The sequence below is a fragment of the Trifolium pratense genome, linkage group LG5 (genome assembly GCF_020283565.1).
Source record: "Trifolium pratense cultivar HEN17-A07 linkage group LG5, ARS_RC_1.1, whole genome shotgun sequence".
Lineage (NCBI taxonomy): Eukaryota > Viridiplantae > Streptophyta > Magnoliopsida > Fabales > Fabaceae > Trifolium > Trifolium pratense.
Genome location: NC_060063.1, coordinates 46,568,931 through 46,591,257, shown reverse-complemented (window position 1 = coordinate 46,591,257; position 22,327 = coordinate 46,568,931). Strand labels below are relative to the sequence as shown.

At 33.4% G+C, this 22,327-nt stretch overlaps 3 protein-coding genes across 3 annotated transcripts; 2 read left to right on the top strand and 1 right to left on the bottom strand.

Moving 5' to 3' along the window:
- Positions 1-3,849: 3,849 nt before the first annotated feature.
- Positions 3,850-6,667, top strand: LOC123884314 (histidine-containing phosphotransfer protein 4-like). Its single transcript, XM_045933390.1, has 6 exons — positions 3,850-3,957; positions 4,518-4,648; positions 4,751-4,822; positions 5,137-5,208; positions 6,168-6,240; positions 6,390-6,667. Exons 1-6 carry the CDS (start codon positions 3,898-3,900, stop codon positions 6,435-6,437), a joined length of 456 nt encoding a protein of 151 aa, XP_045789346.1. The 5' UTR covers positions 3,850-3,897; the 3' UTR covers positions 6,438-6,667.
- A 2,045-nt stretch (positions 6,668-8,712) lies between these two features.
- LOC123884312 (protein PAF1 homolog) lies at positions 8,713-14,587 on the top strand. The gene is made up of 12 exons (XM_045933389.1): positions 8,713-9,906; positions 10,417-10,485; positions 11,712-11,819; positions 12,059-12,239; positions 12,315-12,391; positions 12,500-12,619; positions 12,809-12,914; positions 13,423-13,509; positions 13,615-13,683; positions 13,782-13,853; positions 13,961-14,104; positions 14,184-14,587. The coding sequence occupies exons 1-12, from the start codon at positions 9,077-9,079 to the stop codon at positions 14,313-14,315; spliced, it is 1,995 nt and encodes a 664-aa protein (XP_045789345.1). The 5' UTR covers positions 8,713-9,076; the 3' UTR covers positions 14,316-14,587.
- A 1,587-nt stretch (positions 14,588-16,174) lies between these two features.
- On the bottom strand, positions 16,175-19,223 carry LOC123884311. The gene is made up of 4 exons (XM_045933388.1): positions 19,033-19,223; positions 18,703-18,816; positions 16,757-17,648; positions 16,175-16,669 (listed from the first exon to the last, which is right to left on the bottom strand). Exons 1-4 carry the CDS (start codon positions 19,132-19,134, stop codon positions 16,440-16,442), a joined length of 1,338 nt encoding a protein of 445 aa, XP_045789344.1. The 5' UTR covers positions 19,135-19,223; the 3' UTR covers positions 16,175-16,439.
- Positions 19,224-22,327: the final 3,104 nt, after the last annotated feature.

Genomic DNA, 22,327 nt, shown 5'->3' with positions numbered 1-22,327 from the left:
AGTAAACACACTTTGTCGAACTACATGAACAAACTATAGTGCATTATTTTTTGCAATTTGTGTAATTTTTTGTTACTAGTTATTGCTAAAAAGAAAGAGAAAAAAACCAATCATTTGTCAGGTACAATTCTGACTTCTGATGATAGATGCTATGGTGGGGTTAGAATGAATCTCGAATTTTGCCTAGCATTGCATTTTAAGAAGAATAAAAACTTTATGACAACACAGCACACTGACATGTCAAATATATGAATATGAATCCATTCCATTCCATGGCTATGTCTCTCTGCAATGTATCGAACTCTTGTGCTTAAATGCTGACAACTGCATTTGTTAACTTATAGTGACAGTAGTAAAAGAGTACTTGATTTCTTGATACCAAATTTGAGGCACAATTTCCTTTTTACTTTTTCATGATTTGTTGGTATATGATATTATTTTCGTTCCTTCCTTTACCAATTTTTGTTTTTTTATTGGAAAATGATCTCGAGTGAGCAACCATTTTGAGCCGGATTGGCTAATGTAGGTTGGCTCAGTTGTTAAGGATTCGACTCAGCTTCTCGAATCTCATAAGGAACTATTTTTAAATTTTGTTGTCAATGTGAGCATCTTATAAAAAAAATATTATTAATAACAGTTACTTTAATAATTATTTTACAAATGTCTTATATGAAATTTAAACTTTATCGCTAAATTATAGTAATAGTAACACCTCATCCAAACATTCTTGCACCTTCCTTTTCCAACTTTATTAAAAGGGTGATGTTCATATGTTGTTCATCTTATCTTATGTGGATAAAACTTTGCCAAATAGATCAAAATTTCTCTTTAGTGTCTGCTTTCAATAATATCTTGCAAACAATTGATTCTATGCTCTTAAGAACACTAGCAAAATTGATGCTGACATAGATAGAATAATACATTCCTATAGTCACTTAGAAACTCCTATCTATGCCACGTGCATGGATTATTCGTCTCAATACTTACACATTTTTTATGAAAACTAGTGGGTCAGGCAGGCGCGTTCCGCTCCTGCCTGTAGTGGCGGATTCAGGACCCCGAGTCAGCGGGTGTAAAATTTTCAACTAAAAACATTAATAATTATTATATATAAATACATGAACTAACACAAAAATAAAAACACTTACTCATTGTGGCCTTAATTATAAGCATATATATATATATATATATATATATATATATATATATATATATATATATATATATATATATATATATATATATATATATATTCATAGATCGGAATATCGGATTGTCAATTATTCAATAAATCTAAAAAGTGAATATTAATTTACTTATAATTAAAGTCGAAGAATTATGAATTATGATACGTTAAACCTAGCGAGCTACACACACCTATAGCTTAGTGGCTACTTCCATTTACCCTGTGTTGGCCTCTTAGTTTTGTACTTTTGCCAGAGAGAAGTTTAGGATAATTCACCAAGTATTTAATAAGTTAATTACAAGAGTTATGATAAAACCTTATATAAAAAGTAAAAGCCTACAACCCTATTCATACTATACACGTATATGAAAAAACAAATAAAATGTAAGTATATAAAGTAAAATGTACAAAGCCTATAAGCATGATTTGGTTGTACCATTCGGTCAAAAACATGAAAAGGCTGATTAAAAGCTTGGAGTGAGAAAACGGTGGTGCAAATTCAATATTTGAGGGTGTGCAAAATAGTTCAAAAGCAGAATTTTGAGAGTTAATTATACAAAGCCAAGGGGTGCAAGTGCACACACTCACTTAGCTGTAGATCCGCCCCTGCCTGCATGTGTATAACTTATGTACAAAAAAAAATTGTAGTTATAAGAAGTTAAGTGCAATTATGGAATAATTAAAAAGTCATATAGGAAGTTAAGGACAATTATGGAATAATGAAAAATCTATCTCAAACTCAAGTATCCTTATTATATATATTGTTATAAATTTATTGTTAAGTGTTATTTCAAATGATAGTGAAGGGCAAAATGGACCCAAAAAAAGTCAGCCCAAACTCTCTTATCCCCTTTATATATTGTTATAGATAAAAGAAAATTGGAACGGTTCAGATTTTTTTATAAAAAAAAAAAAACACTTAAAAAAAACCTAAAACATTTGTTATTAGGAAACTAAGAATGAACTTAAATAACATTAACTATTTTGTTGCGCCATTTGAAATTACTTTTAAATCTTTTATTATTATTTTTTCTAAAATTTTGTTAAAAAGAATTAAAGAATGTATTTGGAAACCTACATATTTGTTTAAATAGTATTTAAAATGTTGTTTAACAACTCATCACATGGATTGGGCTCTGCCCCCTTTATGTAGAAAATTTCTCATCCCACCTACCCACTTTCTCACCACATCCCTGGAAATTACATTTTTGTCCTTGGTCAACAAATTCGGAACGCGTTTTCCGAATTTTTTTTGCCTTTAAAAACAACTTCGGAATGTGTTTTCCGAATTTTTTCCAAATTTGAACTAAAAAAATTCGGAAAATGCGTTCCGAATTTTTTTACCAAGGGCAAAAATGGAATTTCCAGGGGTGTGGTGAGAAAGTGGGTAGTGCGATGAGAAATTTTCCTTTATGTACCAAAAAAAACTCACATGACCCGGTGGTAGTGAAGGCTTGTGACTTTGAAGCGTACGTGCTTGTCTCAAAGTCTCAATTTGAATTCTATCGGTGTTATTTTTCTATGTTGGGTTAGTCTAAACAAATTGAAAACTTTGACTTTAGACGAGCCCCCACTAGTAGACGGTGGATTGATGGCTTTATGATTATTATGTCTTTTTAAAAAATTGTTAAAGACTTTTTTAAAATTTATGGTTACAATTCTACATAACTTTTCCCTGTGGCTGAAATCTGAGGTAAAGATCATGGCTTGGGGGGAATGTATCTGCGAAATCTCCGATGTCTAAATACGAGAGAAGTTGGAATAAAACATACCTTATAAAATTGTGGTGTACTAATATTTATATAGGGCAATCGTTGTGTTACTAGACCAATGAACATGATATTATGGATGGTAAAAAAACTCAAACCCGAGAGACCCACCCGAACTCAAACCCAAGTCAACGAGCGAAACTCAATTTGACTGCGTACAAGACATTGAACCTGATCTGCCTAAAAGTCCATCCAAAATATCAAAATTCAAAATAAAAGATACTATTGTGGGGTGGTTAGTTCAACGAGTTTGAACTAAGAGTTGAAGGAGTTAAGAATTAAAGATCCAAACTCAAATCTCGACAAAGGTAAACAATACTAGCAACTAATTTTTAACTTCAAAAGTTTCAAAAAAATATATTCATTCACGAATCACAAGTATAGGTAACACTGTTACCAAATACTTTCTCTGATCTTTAATATAAGAAAATATTCACTTTTTAGATACATCGAAAAATTGATGTATTTAGTGTATGATATAGTCTAGATACACCAATATTTTAATGTATCTAAAAAAAGAATATTTTGTTATATTAAGCAACTGATGGAGTAACTAGATATTTCTTTCAATCATGCGAAAATTACATTACATATGATTGAAGTAAGATCAGAATATACTCTCCCATTAATTATATAGTGCTTGCTTGATATAGGGAAAGTGGGCCTTTTTCCCTGACACAAATATTTCACTCCCAAATGTCGAAAAAAGAATGCATGCAGTGCAAAACATTCGAATTTTTGCAATTAGCCCCACACCCTCAATGATGATGAAAAATTAAAAAAAAAGGTGAAACTTCTCACTTGTTAGTTTCTTGACACGTGTAAGTTGTTACATCATTTTTGTGCTATAAAATCCCCTTCATTCCCACATTAATATATCATGCATTAATTCAAGTATAAGCCTCTAATTTCATTTTTCACTTAACATTTTTTCTTTCTAATATGGAGCAAAACCAATCTCGTATTCAACTTGTTGCAATGAAACAGTCCTTCTTTGATCAGGTTCTTCCCTCATCCTCCTATCAAATTTTTTTATATTCATATGATATATGTATGATGTTAATTTTCTTAATTAGATTAGGTTTTGATATATATATATATATATATATATATATATATATATATATATATATATATATATATATATTCAATTCAATCATATAAAACAAATTTACATTATGGTTTTTTTTAACTTTGACAAGGTCTATATATAGTACTTTTTAGCATTAACCAAAATGTGAGACTTGTATTAAAAAAAAAAAGAGAGACTTGTATTATTTTCGTGGTCAATGATCATCAAATGTACTCACAAATCACAATAGGCATAATTCACTAAAATTCATATAGTCAATTGTACTCCCTCTAGTTCACTAGAAACATTTCATTTTTTAGATCCATTGTAAAATTTATATATTATTGTCTAGATACATCAATTCCACAATTAATCTAAAAAGTAAAATATTTCGTATATATAGGACCGGAGGAAGTATGTATTTTGTGGCTGATATGACAACATTATATATCTTCGTATTATTATAAGTGTCTCATTTACTTCTTTGCAGGGATTGCTTGATGAACAATTTATCCAACTAGAAGAACTGCAGGATGATGTTAATCCTAACTTTGTTGAGGAAATTGTCATTCTTTACTACGGTGATTCGTTACGCCTTATTTCAAGCATAGAGCAGGCTCTGTAAGTTCATTCATTTTTACCATTGTTTATAGTCTCATGATTTTATTTTATTTTTTTATTTTATTATTTGATCATACTTGATTATTTTTTTATTATATTTAGCAAGGAGAGGAACCTACTAGATTTCAACAAGCTGGACACACTTATGCATCAATTCACTGGAAGTAGTTCAAGGTATATAATACAAAATAACCCAAACTAAATATTAACAAATATCATCACCATTGTTATTATTAAATTATTGTTTTTGTAATTAAAATAATAAGTTGTGAGCATCCATGTAAAACTTTTTTTAAAAATAAAAAAATATTTAACTATCTTATGGTATCATAGTACGTATCACTTTTAAAAGTTCTTTTTATTTACATGAAAATTACGTAAAAACTTGAAAAATATCACATACATAAGATACATATAGTGTTGGCTTTATGACAACAAAGAATCTCTAATTAATATTATTTATCTAATTATTTTATAATTGATTGCAGCATCGGAGCCAAAAAGGTGAAAGCAGAGTGCAACCTGTTTAGGGAATATTGCAGGGCAGGAAATATTGAAGGGTAATCTATTTTTCACATAACCTTCCAAAATTTCTATAACAATCTTATTATTATATTTAAATTAATATTTATACTAATACATGTATCGAATGACTTAAAATTATTAATAATATATTTAAATTAATACTCTATTCATAAAAATAAAAATTGGGGTGGGAGTAGGTTGTGGTCCAAGTAGAATTGAGTTTGACAGAATTGATTTTGATAGAATTGAGTTTGATAGAATTGATTTATGTTTGGATATATTCATACAAAAGTGAGTTGAACAAATAATTTGAGTGTAAAAATCAATTCTAGAATGAGAAGCTACAATTTCTAGCTTCAAGTAGAATCCATTCTGGAGGCAGAATCAATTCTAGTTTTGAGGAACCAAACAAGTCAGAATTCATTCTACAAGTCCAGAATCAATTCTGGCTGCTCCAGAATTGAAACCAAACATACACTAAAAAGGGTGGTAGATGCAATATTCCAACTATCAAGTTGGTAAGCACTAAATGTGAGAGGTATTAGAAATTATATATTGCATATCTTGTGTAGAGCACCAGTTAAACTTTTATAGATAGAAAATTAGTGTTTCGGGAACCTAAAACTCTCTTTTGGACACCTTGCCCCTGAGATAGGTGTAGGCGGAAGAGTAAGATACGATGGTACACATGTCCCAAAGGTGTGTGATCTGTTGCATGTCTAGGGTGTGCCCATGGAGTGATCCACACAACTTAACTTAGTTCGGGTGACCCATCCAATTCGCAAATGAGCCTTGGTTCGGTCAAAAACCATAACAATCATAACTAGTAGCATTTCAAAATTTTACCACCATGTGGAACAACTAACATTTTGTTGAAGGCTAGCTAAACACATTATGTGAAGAATATGGATCAATTTATTTATATATAAATTGAGATTTCAATCACCCAATTTGTAAATTTTGTAACAATAACTATTCTTGTTTGAATACGTAGATGTATGAAGAGTTTCCAACAATGTAAGAAAGAATATGCTTCACTAAGAAAGAAGCTTGAAGCTTATTTTCAGGTAACTATAGAGTAGTGTATATATATATATATATATATATATATATATATATATATATATATATATATATATATTGTAAATTTGTTGTATCTTAGGCATTTTGTTGAACTCCATTTAAAGTTTATTTTCAATTTTCAACTTGAATGAAGTTGGCTAGGCAAGTTGGGTCCTCGGAGGCAGCATGCCGCTCCAAGTGAAGAAAATAAAGGCAAATCCACAAGAGCAACAATAGGAACTTATGAATCTTTTATATTACTCAAGTAATTAAAGTATCTGACCATTAGTAGAGGCCTCTTCAATGTATTTTCACATCTTATGTCATTTGAGTTTAATAAGGAACTTATCAACTCTTTCAATATTGTATACACTTACCATTTGAATGCTTGAAAATAAATGCTCCATCTTTTAGTGATATGTGTTGTACAAGTGAATAATAGTTTGTATTTTTTTTTTATCTATAAATGATAAACACCACTAAAATTTACACACAACCGTAAAGTTCTGAGTTTGAATAAAGGTGTAGGCGTCCACTACAAACTATAGAGATACATGGGTCCAATCATCATATATTAAAACAGAAATGTTATCCCAACAAAAATACAACACAAAGGAGCATTTTTGACATTCCAACCTTTAAATTAAGGACATTTCAGTCAAAACAAATATCACTTCATCTTCTTCACCTACCTTCTCTCTCTCTCTCTCTCTCTCTCTCTATCTCTCTCTCTCTCTCTCTCTCTCTCTCTCTCTTCAATTAACCGTCATACGCACCACACAGTCCACCACCAGACAATCACTAATCTCGCAGCCACCACAACAACAAAGTCGCACATCACCTCCGGCAGCCGTTATCGCTGCACCTCCATCAAACAAAAAGCTTCCTCGTCACTATTGCAGATGAGTAGCTCTACTTCCTCCGACATGGCTCTACAACTCCGGATCCGCCTTCACTTCCATCTTAGTCGCTATTAGTCGTCGTGGTGGTACACGAGCACGACCACTGCCTTCACTTGTTTGAAATTTCCTTATATTGGATTCATTGGAATTTGCCGAGATGGAAGAAAACGAAAACATGGAAACAGAAGAAAGGTTCACACCATGAATACTACCCTCACCACCACCGGTTCCGATGAGAGCTATACCATGAGAGAGAGAACAGTGAGATGATCGGAGAAGAGAGAAAGAGTAGTGACATTAAAGAGAAAACAAACTGAGAAAGAAAAAAAAAGTATTTTTTTTTAAGGGAAAAAAAAGAAAGTATTTATGAACAGTCATCTGTGTTTTGTATTTTTGTTCAAAAAATTTGTTGAAATAACATTTCAGATATTAAAAAGGCTTTATTTACAACTTGTCTTTTAATAATTAATAAATATTAATTTAGGGTGTATATTTTATTAAACTCTGAGGAAAATTTTATTTTATTTTATAAGAAAAATGTAAATATAACTTGAGATTAAAGAATATAAGTAGACGTCCCCATGAGCTTAGCTCAATTGGTTGGGACATCAGCATTTTATATGCAGGAGCCAGGGTTCGAACCCTGGACACTCCACTTATCCATCTTTAATGGTGGAATTTCAAGCCACTAGGCTACCTGACCAAAAAAAAAAAAAAAAAAAGAATATAAGTAGACAGAGTAAAAAAATGTTACACAAACAACCAATAATATTTTATCTTTCTGTCACATAAGTTCATTCATGTATGGTTATTTTATTTTAAAACTACTTATATGACGTGGAAGAGTGGTGGTTGCAAAGTGTTTGCTAAATCAAGAAATATAATGTCATCCGAATGATATTGACAAACTATAATGTTAGCGAGTTTTGGTTTACTCACCTCACTGATCATGCCACATAATCATTTTTGTGAAATTTTAAGTCAACATTTTTCATGAAAGGGTAAACCAGATGATTTTCACATTACATGGAGTAATCCAAAAAAATAAATTGTAGTGGTAAACCAAAACTTGTCTACTTTACATGGTAAAAACCTATTTACCCTTAAATTATTTAGTATCAAAATCAGTTTTTTATAACACGTAACAAACAAACATTTAGGTACCGTTTGACCCAACTTTTTTTAGGTGTAGAAGCTCTTTTAACCATAAATCTAGAAATAATAGTTTTTTTTAACTAAAATAAAAATTGTTTGATAAATCTTACTTTTTTATAAAAAAAAGTTAAAAATTATTGTTTTTTTATTATAATAGGGTTAAAAAATATGTTTGATAGGAGTATAATTTTTCCTAAAGTATAGAAGTTTTTTTTTACTATAACGTTTAAAAATTATTGTTTGACCTAACTTCTTACGTTTAAGGATAAAAAAAGTTAGGTCAAACGCTACCTTAATTTTATATTTTTTAAATTAAATAAAAAAACATAATCTTTAGTCACTTGTAATATAAGCGCTTATTCACCCAAAAAAAAAAAAAAATAAAATAAAAATATAAGCGCTTAATTAAGTTTCCAAACATGCCCTTATTTGTTTGGCGACAATGATAATTACCGTGGAAGCTTTTTCCCTAAACGTTACCCTCTTCGGAATGAAATCATGAGCTAAAACCAACAAGCTCAAAATTTCACTCTCTCTTTCACCTCTACATACATTCTCATTCCACTACTCCTTTTTTTCCGATTTCAATCGATCTTCTTTCTTCACTTCTTCGTTTTCATAGATTCGCATTTTCGACCTTCAACACTTCAATTGTGAACGGTAACGCTGTATTGATTCGATTATTTTTAATTCTAGGGTTTATAAATTGTCAACAAGTTCAAAAAAATATAACCCTAGTTTCAGTGATTTTGTGATTATTATTTGATTTGAATTTGAATAAGGAATGGCCTCTTATAGGCCTTTCCCTCCTCCACCGGCGAGTCAAAACCCTATCGCACCACCACCACCTCCGCCGCAACAACGGGGGAATAATAATTGGGGTGGTTATGGTTACGGTGGCGGTGTTGGTGTTGGTGGAGATTCTTCTACTTCTTCATTCCCTCAAATACCTCCAAATTCAAATTATCAACATCATCAGCACCAGCATCAGCATCATCATGCTCCTCCTCCACCACCACCTTCAAATTACTATCCATATCCACCACCACCGCCTCCACCACCTGATAATTCATACCAGCCACCACCTCCGCCGCCACCTGGTCCTATGTATTATCCACCTAATAATCAATATAATCATCAACAACCACCGCCTCCGCCACCTCCTTTATCGCCGGGTGCTTCGATGCAGCCTCCACCGCCACCTCCTCCAGTGTCTCCGCCTCCTCCTCCGAACAACAATGAAGTGGAGAGGGGAGTCAATAAAGGGTCTTCTGGGAGACGTGATGTAGTTCCGCAGCATAAACAGCAGCATAAGCCTTCTCATGGGCATCCTCCAAGGAGGGTTGAGACGGAGGAAGAGAAGAGGTTGAGAAAGAAGAAGGAGTATGAGAAGCAAAGGCAAGAAGAAAAGCATAGGCAGCAACAGAAGAAGCTGAAGGAATCACAGAATAGTGTTTTGCAAAAGACTCAAATGGTGTCATCTGGGGGGACTGGAAAGGTGCATGGTTCTATTGCAGGGTCTCGAATGGGAGAGAGGAGAACTGCGCCCTTATTGGGCGGTGAGAGGGTTGAAAATAGGTTGAAAAAGCCCACCACTTTTTTGTGTAAACTCAGGTGAGTATGTTCATAATAATAGATTAGTATGTTGGAGTATGTTCATAATAATTGTTATGAACTTATCCCATTGAAAGGAACTGTTCTTATGCTATGTGGCAAAGATGACCTAATTATTTAGTGTTAACTTTCTTGCTTTTGAGATGCTTTAATCTGATCCAGTTCCTATCAGTTCAGATCAATTTTTTTGAGCTTTCATGTGTTCCTACTGGTTATTGTTTTTTTTTTTTGTGTGAATATTTCACTTGGTTATATTGCTTTTGGTGCCTCTGCAATACTTGTTCTTCTAAATTGGATATTCTGGTTTTGAATTGTGTTTTCTTTAACTTCATCTGCACTATTTTTTTACTCCCAAATAATTTTACATTTTAGTGGTACTTCTAATAGTATTGATTCACATAGCAGGAAAGTGATGTACTGTTATTAATTGATGATGTATTATTTCATCTTATGATTATTGTGGTGTCTACTTCCAGCACTGACAATTTTTTATGTGTATTCTTATTGAAGATTTCGAAATGAACTTCCGGATCCAACTGCTCAACCTAAGCTAATGGCGTTTAAGAAAGATAAAGATCAGTATGTTATCTCATTCATGTGTTTACCATTAGTATGTAGCTATCGAAATTTATCTATTTGGTTTACGGGGTTATTGATTTTGAATGTTACGATGTTTTCTTCCACCTTAATAACAAAAGGTTTCTCTTCATTGCAATGGTAACTGGGGAGTGATGATGTGTGTTTGGTTGAGACTAGATGGAGGGGAGGTGAGTTGATTTTTTTAATTATGTGTTTGGTTCAATTTTTAAAAGGGGAGGGAAGGGAGGGGAGGCGAGCGAATTCCCTCCTAGACCCACTTTTTGCTTCCCTCCAAATTGGGGGGATTTGGAGGGGAGGGGAGGGAAGGGGAGATGTGTTCTTTAAAATTTACTATATTCTCAATATTATCTCACTTTCATTTTCAATTCCAAATTTGTCATTACTTGTATGAGTTGTATGGTACAATATTTTGTTTGTATTCAATTTTAATTTGCTGTTTTTCTATTCTAATCTATTTTAGTTCATTTCTTTATATTGTAGTCATTACAATTTATTATATTTTTTGACACTATTAAATTACATTGCTTTTTTTACAATACTTTTTTACTTTTCGTTTTTTACACAGTATGATGTATTTATTTTTCTTTTACACAATACGTTGTTTTTGGACACTATGTTATTATTTTATGAGAAAAAGGAATATGCACCGACAATAATTGTTCAGGAGGGTGGGCGAGTCAAAGAGGATAACTGATACCTGAACAAGAAATCTGAAACATATAATGGTTGATTCTTGATGGGGAATTTGTAGCTGGGAAGTATAACTCTAGAATTTGGTGACATGCCCTGAAGAAAGTAGTTTGTGATTGTCTGATAGAAATGTCACACGAGTTGGATTATTCATATTGACCATCATGCTTGATATCAATGGTTGGCATTTCTCACTTATCATATCAGAGATCAGATACTTGTATCACTTGTTACATTTATTAAATAGGTGTTTTGTTTTGGTGGTGAGGGAGGGGGTGCATACACTATAGAGGAGTTAAAAGAGATTGTTTTTCAAATAGACATCCCATATAAGATGTTGAGAGTGTGTGTATGGAACTGATATTTGTGTATTTTGAAGCTTTACGGGTACATCACATATGATGCAATGATCACCGTTGTTTATTGGAAAACTTTATTTTGATGATGATTTTGAAATTAAGTTTCTTGACTTGTATTTGTATATGCTTATGAACAACTGTTTGATTGCTGTCCAGATATGCAAAATATACAATCACATCACTGGAGAAAATGTACAAACCCAAACTTTTTGTGGAGCCAGATCTAGGGATACCTCTGGACCTGCTTGATCTCAGTGTTTACAAGTATTATCCTTAGTTCCTTTAATAAATTTAAATACATACTCCCTCCGCTCCTAATTATAAGAGAAAATTCACTTTTTAGATACATTGAAAGTTTAATGTATCTAGTTTATATAATAGTCTAGATACATCAAACTTTGAATGTATCTAAAAAGTGGATTTTTGCTTATAATTAGGACTAGAGGGAGTATACTTCAATAAATAATGCTGAATTAGAAGGTCTGATGAACCCTTTTGTACAGTCCTCCCAGTGTCCGACCACCTCTTGCTCCAGAAGATGAAGATTTATTGCGAGATGATGAAGCTGTTACTCCTATGAAAAAAGATGGTATTAAAAGAAAAGAGAGGCCTACTGATAAAGGTGTCGCTTGGCTTGTTAAAACACAATATATATCTCCTTTAAGCATGGAATCGGCCAAACAGGTATTAGGCATATATGTTGATATAGGGATGCATTGCTATCTCGACATGCAACAACTCATAAACATATTATTGTAGTCGTTAACTGAAAAACAAGCTAAGGAGCTGAGAGACAGGAAGGGAGGCCGCAGTCTCTTGGAAAATCTTAACAATAGGTATGTATATGCCAATAGCTTGGCTATCCCAAGTCAATTTTAAGACAGATTACTTACTTTGCAAAAGTGATTAACCTTGTCTAATTATTATTGTATTCTCTCTTTTAGGGAAAGACAAATCAGGGAAATAGAAGCATCATTTGAAGCAGCTAAGTCCCAACCTGTTCATGCAACTAAAAAAGATTTGTACCCTATTGAGTTTATGCCATTGTTGCCTGATTTTGATAGGTATGGCTCCATATATACCTTTCATAAGTAATATTATTACTTACCCCGGTGTGTTGTACTTCTATTGATCAGCCTTTTATTTGTAGTATGGAAAGCCTGATCTTTTGATACTACAACAGGCAAACTGCTTCACAGCATTCATATATTTGTTCAAATTAATTAGTTGTCTTCTATTGTCCTACTTGGCAGGTATGATGATCAGTTTGTTGTTGCTGCATTTGATAATGCTCCAACTGTTGATTCAGAAATGTACAGTAAGATGGACAAATCTGTTCGTGATGTCTCTGAATCAAGGGTAAGCTATGTTGCAATGATACATGTAGTCTTCATCAATAACTCAATATTCTTTTTCCCTGTTTCGTAAAGTTTAAATCCAGGAAGTGCTGAGCAAGATATGAAAGTAATACAATAGACAGTCTAAAAATTAATTGCATTGTTAATATAACCACTTGTATTCATTACATGCCTTGTTAATTTGCTCTTGTAGTTTGACTTGCTATGTGGGGAGCTATCTACTTCTGAAATATTCTCTATACCATTGTTTATCTGGTAGGATAGTGATTGGCTCGATTTAACTATTACCGTTCTTTTGAAATAACAAAAAATCATGTATGATAAATCCCATGACTGGAATATAATTGTTGGTAGCTAATCTCTTGATTCGTGTTTTTCTGGTTCTGTGTGTGTTTTGCAAGCAACACCTTATGGAATATAATGTGGCTATTTTTCTGGTTACATTGTTGATCAATGGTACTTGCTGCTGAATGTTGTTAGGGTTACTCCTATTTTTTTGTGGCCTGCAGGCAGTTATGAAAAGTTATGTTGCAACAAGCTCAGATCCTGCAAATCCTGAGAAATTTTTGGCATACATGGTCCCAGCACCAGGGGAGGTATGAATTAAATGCAACTGTGGATTCTGATTTTGAAACACTAGTTATTGAAGAAAAAAAAAACTGTGACTAACATTTGGATTAATATGAACTTTGTTATGGCAGTTGTCAAAGGATATATATGATGAAGATGAAGAAGTCTCTTATTCTTGGGTTCGCGAGTATCATTGGGATGTATGTCAGAAGATTTTCAAAATTCCCATTGCTGAGTCATTAAATAAGAAATTCCCCATTTAACACTTTTCTGACATTTTCTTTTCACACCTTAACAGGTTCGAGGTGACGATGCACATGATCCCACAACATTCTTAGTTTCGTTTGATGAGTCAGAAGCTCGTTATTTGGTATTTCCTGTAACCAATTGCTATTTCTGTCGCAGCTTTCCAACTAGCATATAGTTTCTTAATATTTCAGCATCAATTTGTTAACTTCAGAGTAATTTGATGTGCAGCCTCTTCCAACTAAACTAGTTTTAAGAAAAAAGAGGGCTAAAGAGGGAAGATCGGGTGATGAGGTTGAACAATTTCCAGCTCCTGCTAGAGTGACTGTGAGGAGAAGATCAACCGTTGCTGCAATCGAGCGGAAGGATTCTGAGGTTTAGCAACAACTTCATCTATAAGCTTACCATTTTATTTGAATTCATCAAATACTGACTTATATGTGTTCCCTTCAAGGTTTATACACGTTTAAAGGGAAATTCGTCCAAGAGGCTAGAAATGGATGACGATCTTGACGACCAACATAGAGCTGCAGAGCACCATGATAATTTCCAATCTAGTGGAGGAGAAGATGAAATGTCCGATTGATTCTTTGGTGCAGATGCCGCTACCCTAAAGCAAAATTGTTCAATGAATATGATGGTTGGATTGGCCTCGCATAGCTGAATTTGTATGTGTTTCAATGAAGGTTAAATAATAACATATCTCATTTTTTTGTGTCCATTTTAACCTAATGCATATACTTTCAGATTGTAGGAAGCTGTTAAATTAACAGATTTTGTTTTCAATACGTTTATAATAGAAAATGTCGAGAAATAATGAATTTTAACGCATGTTATAAACTATATGGGTTCTTGTCATTGCTCTGAATGTTTTTAGTGAACATATTTTTCTCTCCAATGACTCAATATCAATGTCCTTGTCCCATCAATCTTTGCTCTTCAATGAATCTCCGAAAGAATGTTCATACTTTCAATTGATGGATGTCTGGTGGGTTGATCAAAATGTGGTTGTTGTTGGTGCTGACTAAATAGGAGACATAATTTGGCACTTGGATAGTTTGAGATGACGATTAGTATTGTAAACATTCTCACTCAATTGAATAACGTCTCAATGGCGCAGCGGGCAAATCTCAGTCTTAAAAAAGTTATGATTCTCGGTTGTAAATTTTTTTTATCTAAGTATGTCTACATGATTTGTCTATCGAGTGACTATCAAGTGATGGTGATAGAATATCTTTGTTGGCAATGGCAATAAAGTTACAGTTGTAGGTGTGGATTACATATAATATATGAGAAGTCATGACTTCTGAACGTTTTCAAGTCTTACAATGCCGAGATTGAACTTCATATCTATAAAGAAAATTAAAACTGTATTGTTTTTTGACATGGAAATAAATTTCATCAAGAAATTCCTGCCATCAAATCAAAAGCCAACACAGTAGAAACAAAATTAGGAGTTTTCTCAACTCAACAAATCAAAATTGAAAGTGGAATATTTTGCTAGACAATGTGTAACTTGATCTACAGCAATACACCTAACATGCAAGAATTGTAAACTAGGAAAACTTGAAAATAAACTCATGCAGTCATAAATTGAGGAGTCACAAAATAAACTACTTGTGTGCCCATATAAGTGGGAATAGTCTGAAAGTACAGCAGAGCTTTGATCTAATTTGAGGAGTCAGAAATTGCAGTTTCCATTTTCATGGCAATGGCTTCAGCTAGATCAGAATCAAGTGACAGCTACGTTTGACAGCAGGATGCTGAAACCACAACCCCCTTCAACGTCTCTAACCACCATGGCGTGGACAGCCCTCACGTCCCATCCTCAATTGGACCATTTAACTTATACCAACGCGAGGGTGGAAGAGTCCAGCACACATTGATAGCGGGAAATGGAATGGCTTGCACCTTAGTTTGCAAAATAAACGCATTAATAGTTGATAAACATTTCAATGGAATTCTGCGCACGTACCACAACTCTTATGCACTTGGAATATCAATACCTCAAAGCATCTCTTGTTTAGGTGTCTACAAAGTCCACAACACAAAGCTAGCACCAAATTCATCACATGCTCCGATTCATTCACAAATGGTATTTTCAGTCCAGGCACCGTAAGAGCAACGAGTAGATGATCAATAGTTTCGGTTGTTAGTCACAAAAAAGTACACAATGGAGTGCAATTAACAAACACCTTTGTTAAATAGAGATGATTTCAGCGAGTCTTTCATGGAATACTCGACACATTAAATGTAGTAGATTTGTTATTTTGGATTATTAGAGAACTGTTATGACAACTTGCCTTGCTGTATTAAGGTTTCTAGAAGTAGAGGAGAATCTTTTGCGTAAAAAAAAGTAGAGGAGAATCCTCAATACAAGAAATTTAAAGGTACTACTAGAAAGCAAATTGCATTTAGAGACAATTAAGCCTGTCACATTAAATCTGTCAAATATGCTCATATGATGAATGAATACAAAAAATGTACATTTTTAGCACGTATCAGTATCACAGTTGATCACATGAGTTCCTTTGTCCACAAAGTGGAACTAAGGATGCACCAGGCTTCTTTGCTACAAATCTTACAACAACAAAAACCAGCATGTACATGTCAAAACTTTCCAACGAGACATTATTTACTTGCTTAGATTTTAAGACATGGCTGGTCAAACAACAAAAATAGATCTTTGAGACATTTCCATATTTTTAGTTTAGTCATCACATGAAGCTTCTTCCAGTAGGTCAAGAAACCCTTTCTGAGAATTCTTACTAACTGTGTGACACTTCTGCTCAAAACCACAAGTGGATGCTTCTTCAAACTTAGCCCATAATTCCTTCTTCAAAGTATTTTCACCAGCACGTTTCCCTCTTTGTATTGTGTTCTCAGGCTTCAGCCACATGGGAGTGCTCTCTATATGTGATAAGTTGCCATCAAAATGATCTGCAAAGAAGAAAAAAACACAACAGCTATTATTAAGCACACAACCCATGTTAACTCAACAAGCTTATGTAACAGGTCAATCGTTACCTTGGTTACAAGATTTTTGTGTTTGATTGTGACCTTTGGAAATATCTTCTTTCAAATTCAATTTACTGATTTGTTGATTAAGAATGGATTCAGAGATAGGTATACACGATTCCTTATCAGCCTTTTCCAACTCCAATGATTTCTCATCAGGTGTTCCTAACAAAACACAAGTCTTTGGAGGTGAGGTAAGCCAAACAGGTGATTCTTCAACATTTTTCTTTACAATTCCTGATTTAGGAACACACTGTATCCCCATGAGTTCTGGATACTTCATCGCCAAACCCCGTGACACATCATTATTACCAGAAGATTCTGAATCATCTGAATCACTGTAATGAACCCCAACAGGAAAAGGGGTGGCCTTTCGAACCCTGTCATTTCCCAAGTGACGTATTTCGGATATGGGTTCAAGCAAAACACAAGACTTTGGAGGTGACATTTTCAAGCAAGGAGTCATCATATAAAGCATGGAGGTATCTCTTTTAGAAAAATCCGGCGAAGAAATCAACTCAAGCTCTTCATTAATTGTTGCCTCTTCAGTCACAAGAGAAAGGGGATGCTTTATCGGAGTTGGTTTTGTTACAACACCGCAAAGCATTGAAGTATTATTGGAGGAAGCCAATTCGCTGAAATCCAATTTGGTTTGTGGTTGTGGTTTGGATGATAAAAATGCTTTTGATAATGGAAGTGGTGTGAGCATAAACATTTGTCTACCTCTCTGAACAGTACAATTAGCACGCCATGAAACAAGGGGAGAAGGAGACACCAATGTAGTCTCTTTAGGACTTTCACAGTCACTCACATTACTATCATCACAAGTAACTTCTTCACTTTTACTTTCAGATTCCACTGAAGTTGATGAAAGTGCAATTTCCAATTTTGGTGCCCATGGCTGCATTTGATAATAACAACAACAAAAACACTCAACAGGGAAAACATTTAAAGGTAGAATATTGAAGAATCACAAGAGTAAACAACAATCTTGGTTGTTGAATATGTCAAGTGCTATCATTATAGTTTCTAAATGTATCAAAATTATAAAAGCATCTCCGAATATGTCTTTCATAACTATCAATAGTCAGTTCGGTCCATAATGAAACTACTAACAAAAGGCACAATCATAGATGTTTTTAGAGTAAATACCTATCTTCATCCCTGACTTTTGCTACCTGTTTCAAGACATCCCCCGTCTTTACCATAATCCCAAAATCGTTTGAGGCATTGCTCAAAATGTTAATCAAGTTGGTCTAACAAAAGGCACAATCATAGATGTTTTTATAGTAAATACCCATCTTCGTCCCTGACACTTGCTACCTGTTTCAAGACAGCCCCCATCTTTACCATAATCCCAAAATCGTTCGTGGCATGGCTCAAAATGTTAATCAAGTTGGTCTCTTTGCCACTTCCAGTTAAGTTGGAAGTGACAGAGGGACCAACTTGATTAACATTGCCCAATGTTGAGAAACTATTTTATTTTATTTTTTTGAAGAAAAGATATTTATTAAGAACAAACTAGGGAGGGTACAAAAGACCCATATCATTTTGGATATGGGGAGAAATACAAGTAGGAAAAGAATTGGGCCAATCCATATCTGGCTCATTCTCAGCCCATTTAGCCAATTCATGGGCGACCCGATTCCTTACTCTATTGACCCAAGAAATTGAAGAGCTAGGGTTTGCTTCGAGGAAAGAAATGCATCGCTCGACTATACGACCCCAATTCTTCCTAATGTTGAGAAACTATTTTGGTATTACGATAAAGTAAGGGTCTTTGGAACTAGCTTGAAACAAGCGATAAAGTAAGGGACCAAGTTGGGTATTAACTCGAAATTTTTATAATTTCGATACATTCAGAAACTATAACGACACAGATTCACACATTTAGTGACTAAAATAACAATTTACTCTATAAACAATAGTTGAAAACCAAATTTAGGGTTTTTCACCTTTAAACTTGACAGCATTTCAGACAACAAATTGGAGAATGATTCTATTTCTCTTTTTCCTTCTTTTCTCACGCTCTTGTTCACTTCAAGCGCTTTCACAACAAGCTCGTCAATCTAACATTCAAATTCAAAATGTGATTTTTCTCATTTTTCATTCAAAAACCTAATATCAATCAAAATATGAAATTTTTCACCAAAAAATGATTTTTTTTTCACCAAAAATGATGATGATAATAGAATAATTTAATAACATTGCATTCATCTCATCAAAATTGAAAACGAAAAAAAAAAAAAAAAAACAAAAGTGATGAAATTAAAAAGAGGAGATACCTGATAGAGAAGAGAAGAAAGATCGGAGTGAAGACGGGTGAGGGAGGAATGGTCATCGATTTCATTCATTGTTGTTGTCTTCTTCTTCGTCGTCATCATCATCTATGCAAAATTCATTCCCCAAATTCTGCTTCACTGTAATTTTGAATGTTTAGGTAAAAGGCGGGTTCTTAAACGCGAGACAAGCACGTCGTTTTGTATAACGGGATATTTTATATTTTTTATATATATAAAAGTTGATATGATTAACAGCATCATAAGCAAGAATTTATCTTCTAAATTATGAATAAATTTGTAAATTAATTGTGTCGTGTAGTTCAAATGGTAGCTACCAAGAATATTATTGGAGTGATCGGAGTACAAACAATTTTTTGTTAGACTTTACTTATCTCACAATCGAATTCTAAATTATCCGGACCCTTTAAAAAAAACATCTTGATTTTTTTGTTATAACAAAAATTTAGGGTGAGGGGATGATACCTTGTTTCAAGATAGAGTAGACTTTATGGCTCAAAGAGCCAAAAGCGACTAGACTGAACTGCTTGCTTATGTGAGGTTCTTTTCTCTTACTTGTTTTTGCAGTATTTTGATCCTTTAATTTGTCACATCCCTTCCAATTTTGCATTTAATATATGAAAAGTATTATTTCAACACAAATTTTCAAACACAAAATACGACAAACCTACGTATCCGTGCCATTTTTTAAATTTTTTTAATATTTTTTGCACACTTCAAAAACTATGTATAGAAAGAGGCAAAATACGGGTGTCGAATTTTTGTCCATAAAAGTGTGTTCATCATATATACAACATAGCTCTCTCTATATATTTTACTTTATTATTATTGTTTTATTATTTTTTTACATCCATTAATTTTGCATTAAATATAATTTTGGTAGGTTTTTTTTTTAACTCTTCACAAATTTATAAATATACTCATGTGTTTACTTATTTTTTGTTATTACAAAATAATATCAATATTGCATAAAATTAACTTGTGCAGTCAAGATTTTTTTTTTAAGGATGTGCACTCAAAGATATGTTAACAAACAACTATTTTAATGCTTTTAAACTTACTATTCTGCCTCAAGAAAAATTAGTCAAAAAATTTGATGTGGTTGATTAAAAAAATAAAGTTAATTTTAAGATCATGCTAATAATAAGTGATCTGATGATGTTGTTTAAAAAACTATTATTAACCAACACACAATCAAATTATCAAACATATTAAGTGGTCATGTATTTTATATATCCTTATTTTTTTTCTATATTAAGGATACTTTGAGTTTGATATATATCCACACCACCAACCGTAAACCTCTATGTCATCTACATTAATATATTATACCATTTAATTACTCCTATTTAATTTAATTAATAAATGTATAAGTTAATCAACTTTGGGTATCATACATTCTTAATAAGTGGTCCCTACAATGTCATGTAATATTTATGCAATTCATGGATATTTTGCTCAAATGGTGATACCTAGCGGTGGCAAAATGGGTCGGGCCCGCCAGGCCGACCCGTTTGACCCACCATTTTTGGCGGGCCGGGCTGAGATTTTCGGCTCGCTACCTTAAGGTGGCCCGCCCCCGCCTAACCCGCCTAAAAAATGGGGCGGGTGGGCGGGTTAGCCCGCGGGCTTTTTAATTTTTTTTACTTTTACTGAAAATTGGGCTTGTAATGAGGAGCCCAAATCTCAATCCAGTAATATTTTTCTCTCATATAAAACTTCACGTTTCTTTTTCTGCCAAAATTAGGGTTGTTTGTTGCATTCATTCATTTCATCTGCCGTCGTGCTCCCTTTATGCTAGTATTTATCCTTTTATCTTATATTGTAATGAATTACTTATTAACTTAGTTGATATTCTGTTAGTTTAATTAAGGGTAATTGTAAGTGTTAGTTTAATTTAAGGGTAATTGTAAGGAATTACTTATTAACTTAATTAATGTTTCCGTTAATTTAATTATCCCTATTCTCTGCTGCAATCTTCTCTCAACTCTTAATTATCCCTATTTTCTGTTAGTTTAAAAATAGGAGGTAAGAATTTTAAGGAATTGTGAAGTTATAATTCAACCTGCTTAACTTCACAATCTTCTCTCAATGCAATCTGCTAGTATTTTTTTAACATCAAATAGGAGGTAAGAATTGTGAAGTTATAATTCAAACTATTAAAAATAATATATATTATTTGGCGGGCCGGCCCGCCAACCCGCCAACTCGCCAATAAACGGGCGGGCTTGAGTTGTTGATCCTGAACACCTAAGTTGGCCCGCCCCGCCCCGCTTTTGGGAGGGCTTAAACGGAGCGGGCCTAAACGGGGCGGGCATGCCCACTTTGCCACCTCTAGACTAATATCACTTTGAATATCATACATTATTAACAAGTGGTACCTTTTATATTTATTATTTTAACTGAAATTAATGATATTAAATTGATGATACAATACCTTATTAAGGTATCGTATCATCAATTTTGATACCCTCTGGGTGCGTTTGATCTGCTAAAAAATAAGGGACAGGACATGACAACTCCTGCTGTACTTTGTTTGATTTTAAAACTGTTCCTGGTACTGGACAAACTGGGGGCCAAGAGACAGGACAAAACTTGAAATTCTTGTCCCCCACAGAACCACGGGACAACTTTTTGTCCTCAGCACAAGTTGTCTAAAATACCAAAATAACCTTTTGTCCACCAAACATCGTACAACACAAAGTTTGTTCAATACCTTAAACGTTTGTCTTGTGCTGTTCTGTCTTGTACTGTCCTGTACTGTTCTGTCCAGTATTTAGATTTTTTAGATCAAACGGACCCTCTGTGTCATGAATGATAAAAAAATTAAGATACGAATCTTTAATCTATGATACTCTCTTTGATACTCTTATTGAAGATGATCTAAAACTACAACCATAAACGGAAACCACACTTGGTAAATATTTAATGCTATATGGAATTCCCACACACTTTCAATTTTTTGAAAATAATTATCCTCACGCAAAACCAAATTTAATCAATTCCACTTGATTTAAGTAAAACATTAGTCCTATATATTGGGAGCACCTTTGAAGCCAATTCATTCATGCAATCAAAAGAAAAATATATAACAAAGTCTAAAAGAGTAAGTAATATTATTATTGATCATATAGTACTACGGCAAAAATGATGAGTATTTCATTTGTTTTATTTCTCATTGTTGTTTTGACAATTATGAATGGCTATAAGGTTGAGGCCCAGGTTGGAATTATAGGTGAGCAATGTACTCAAGCGAAATCAGATTGCGTGAATTATCATT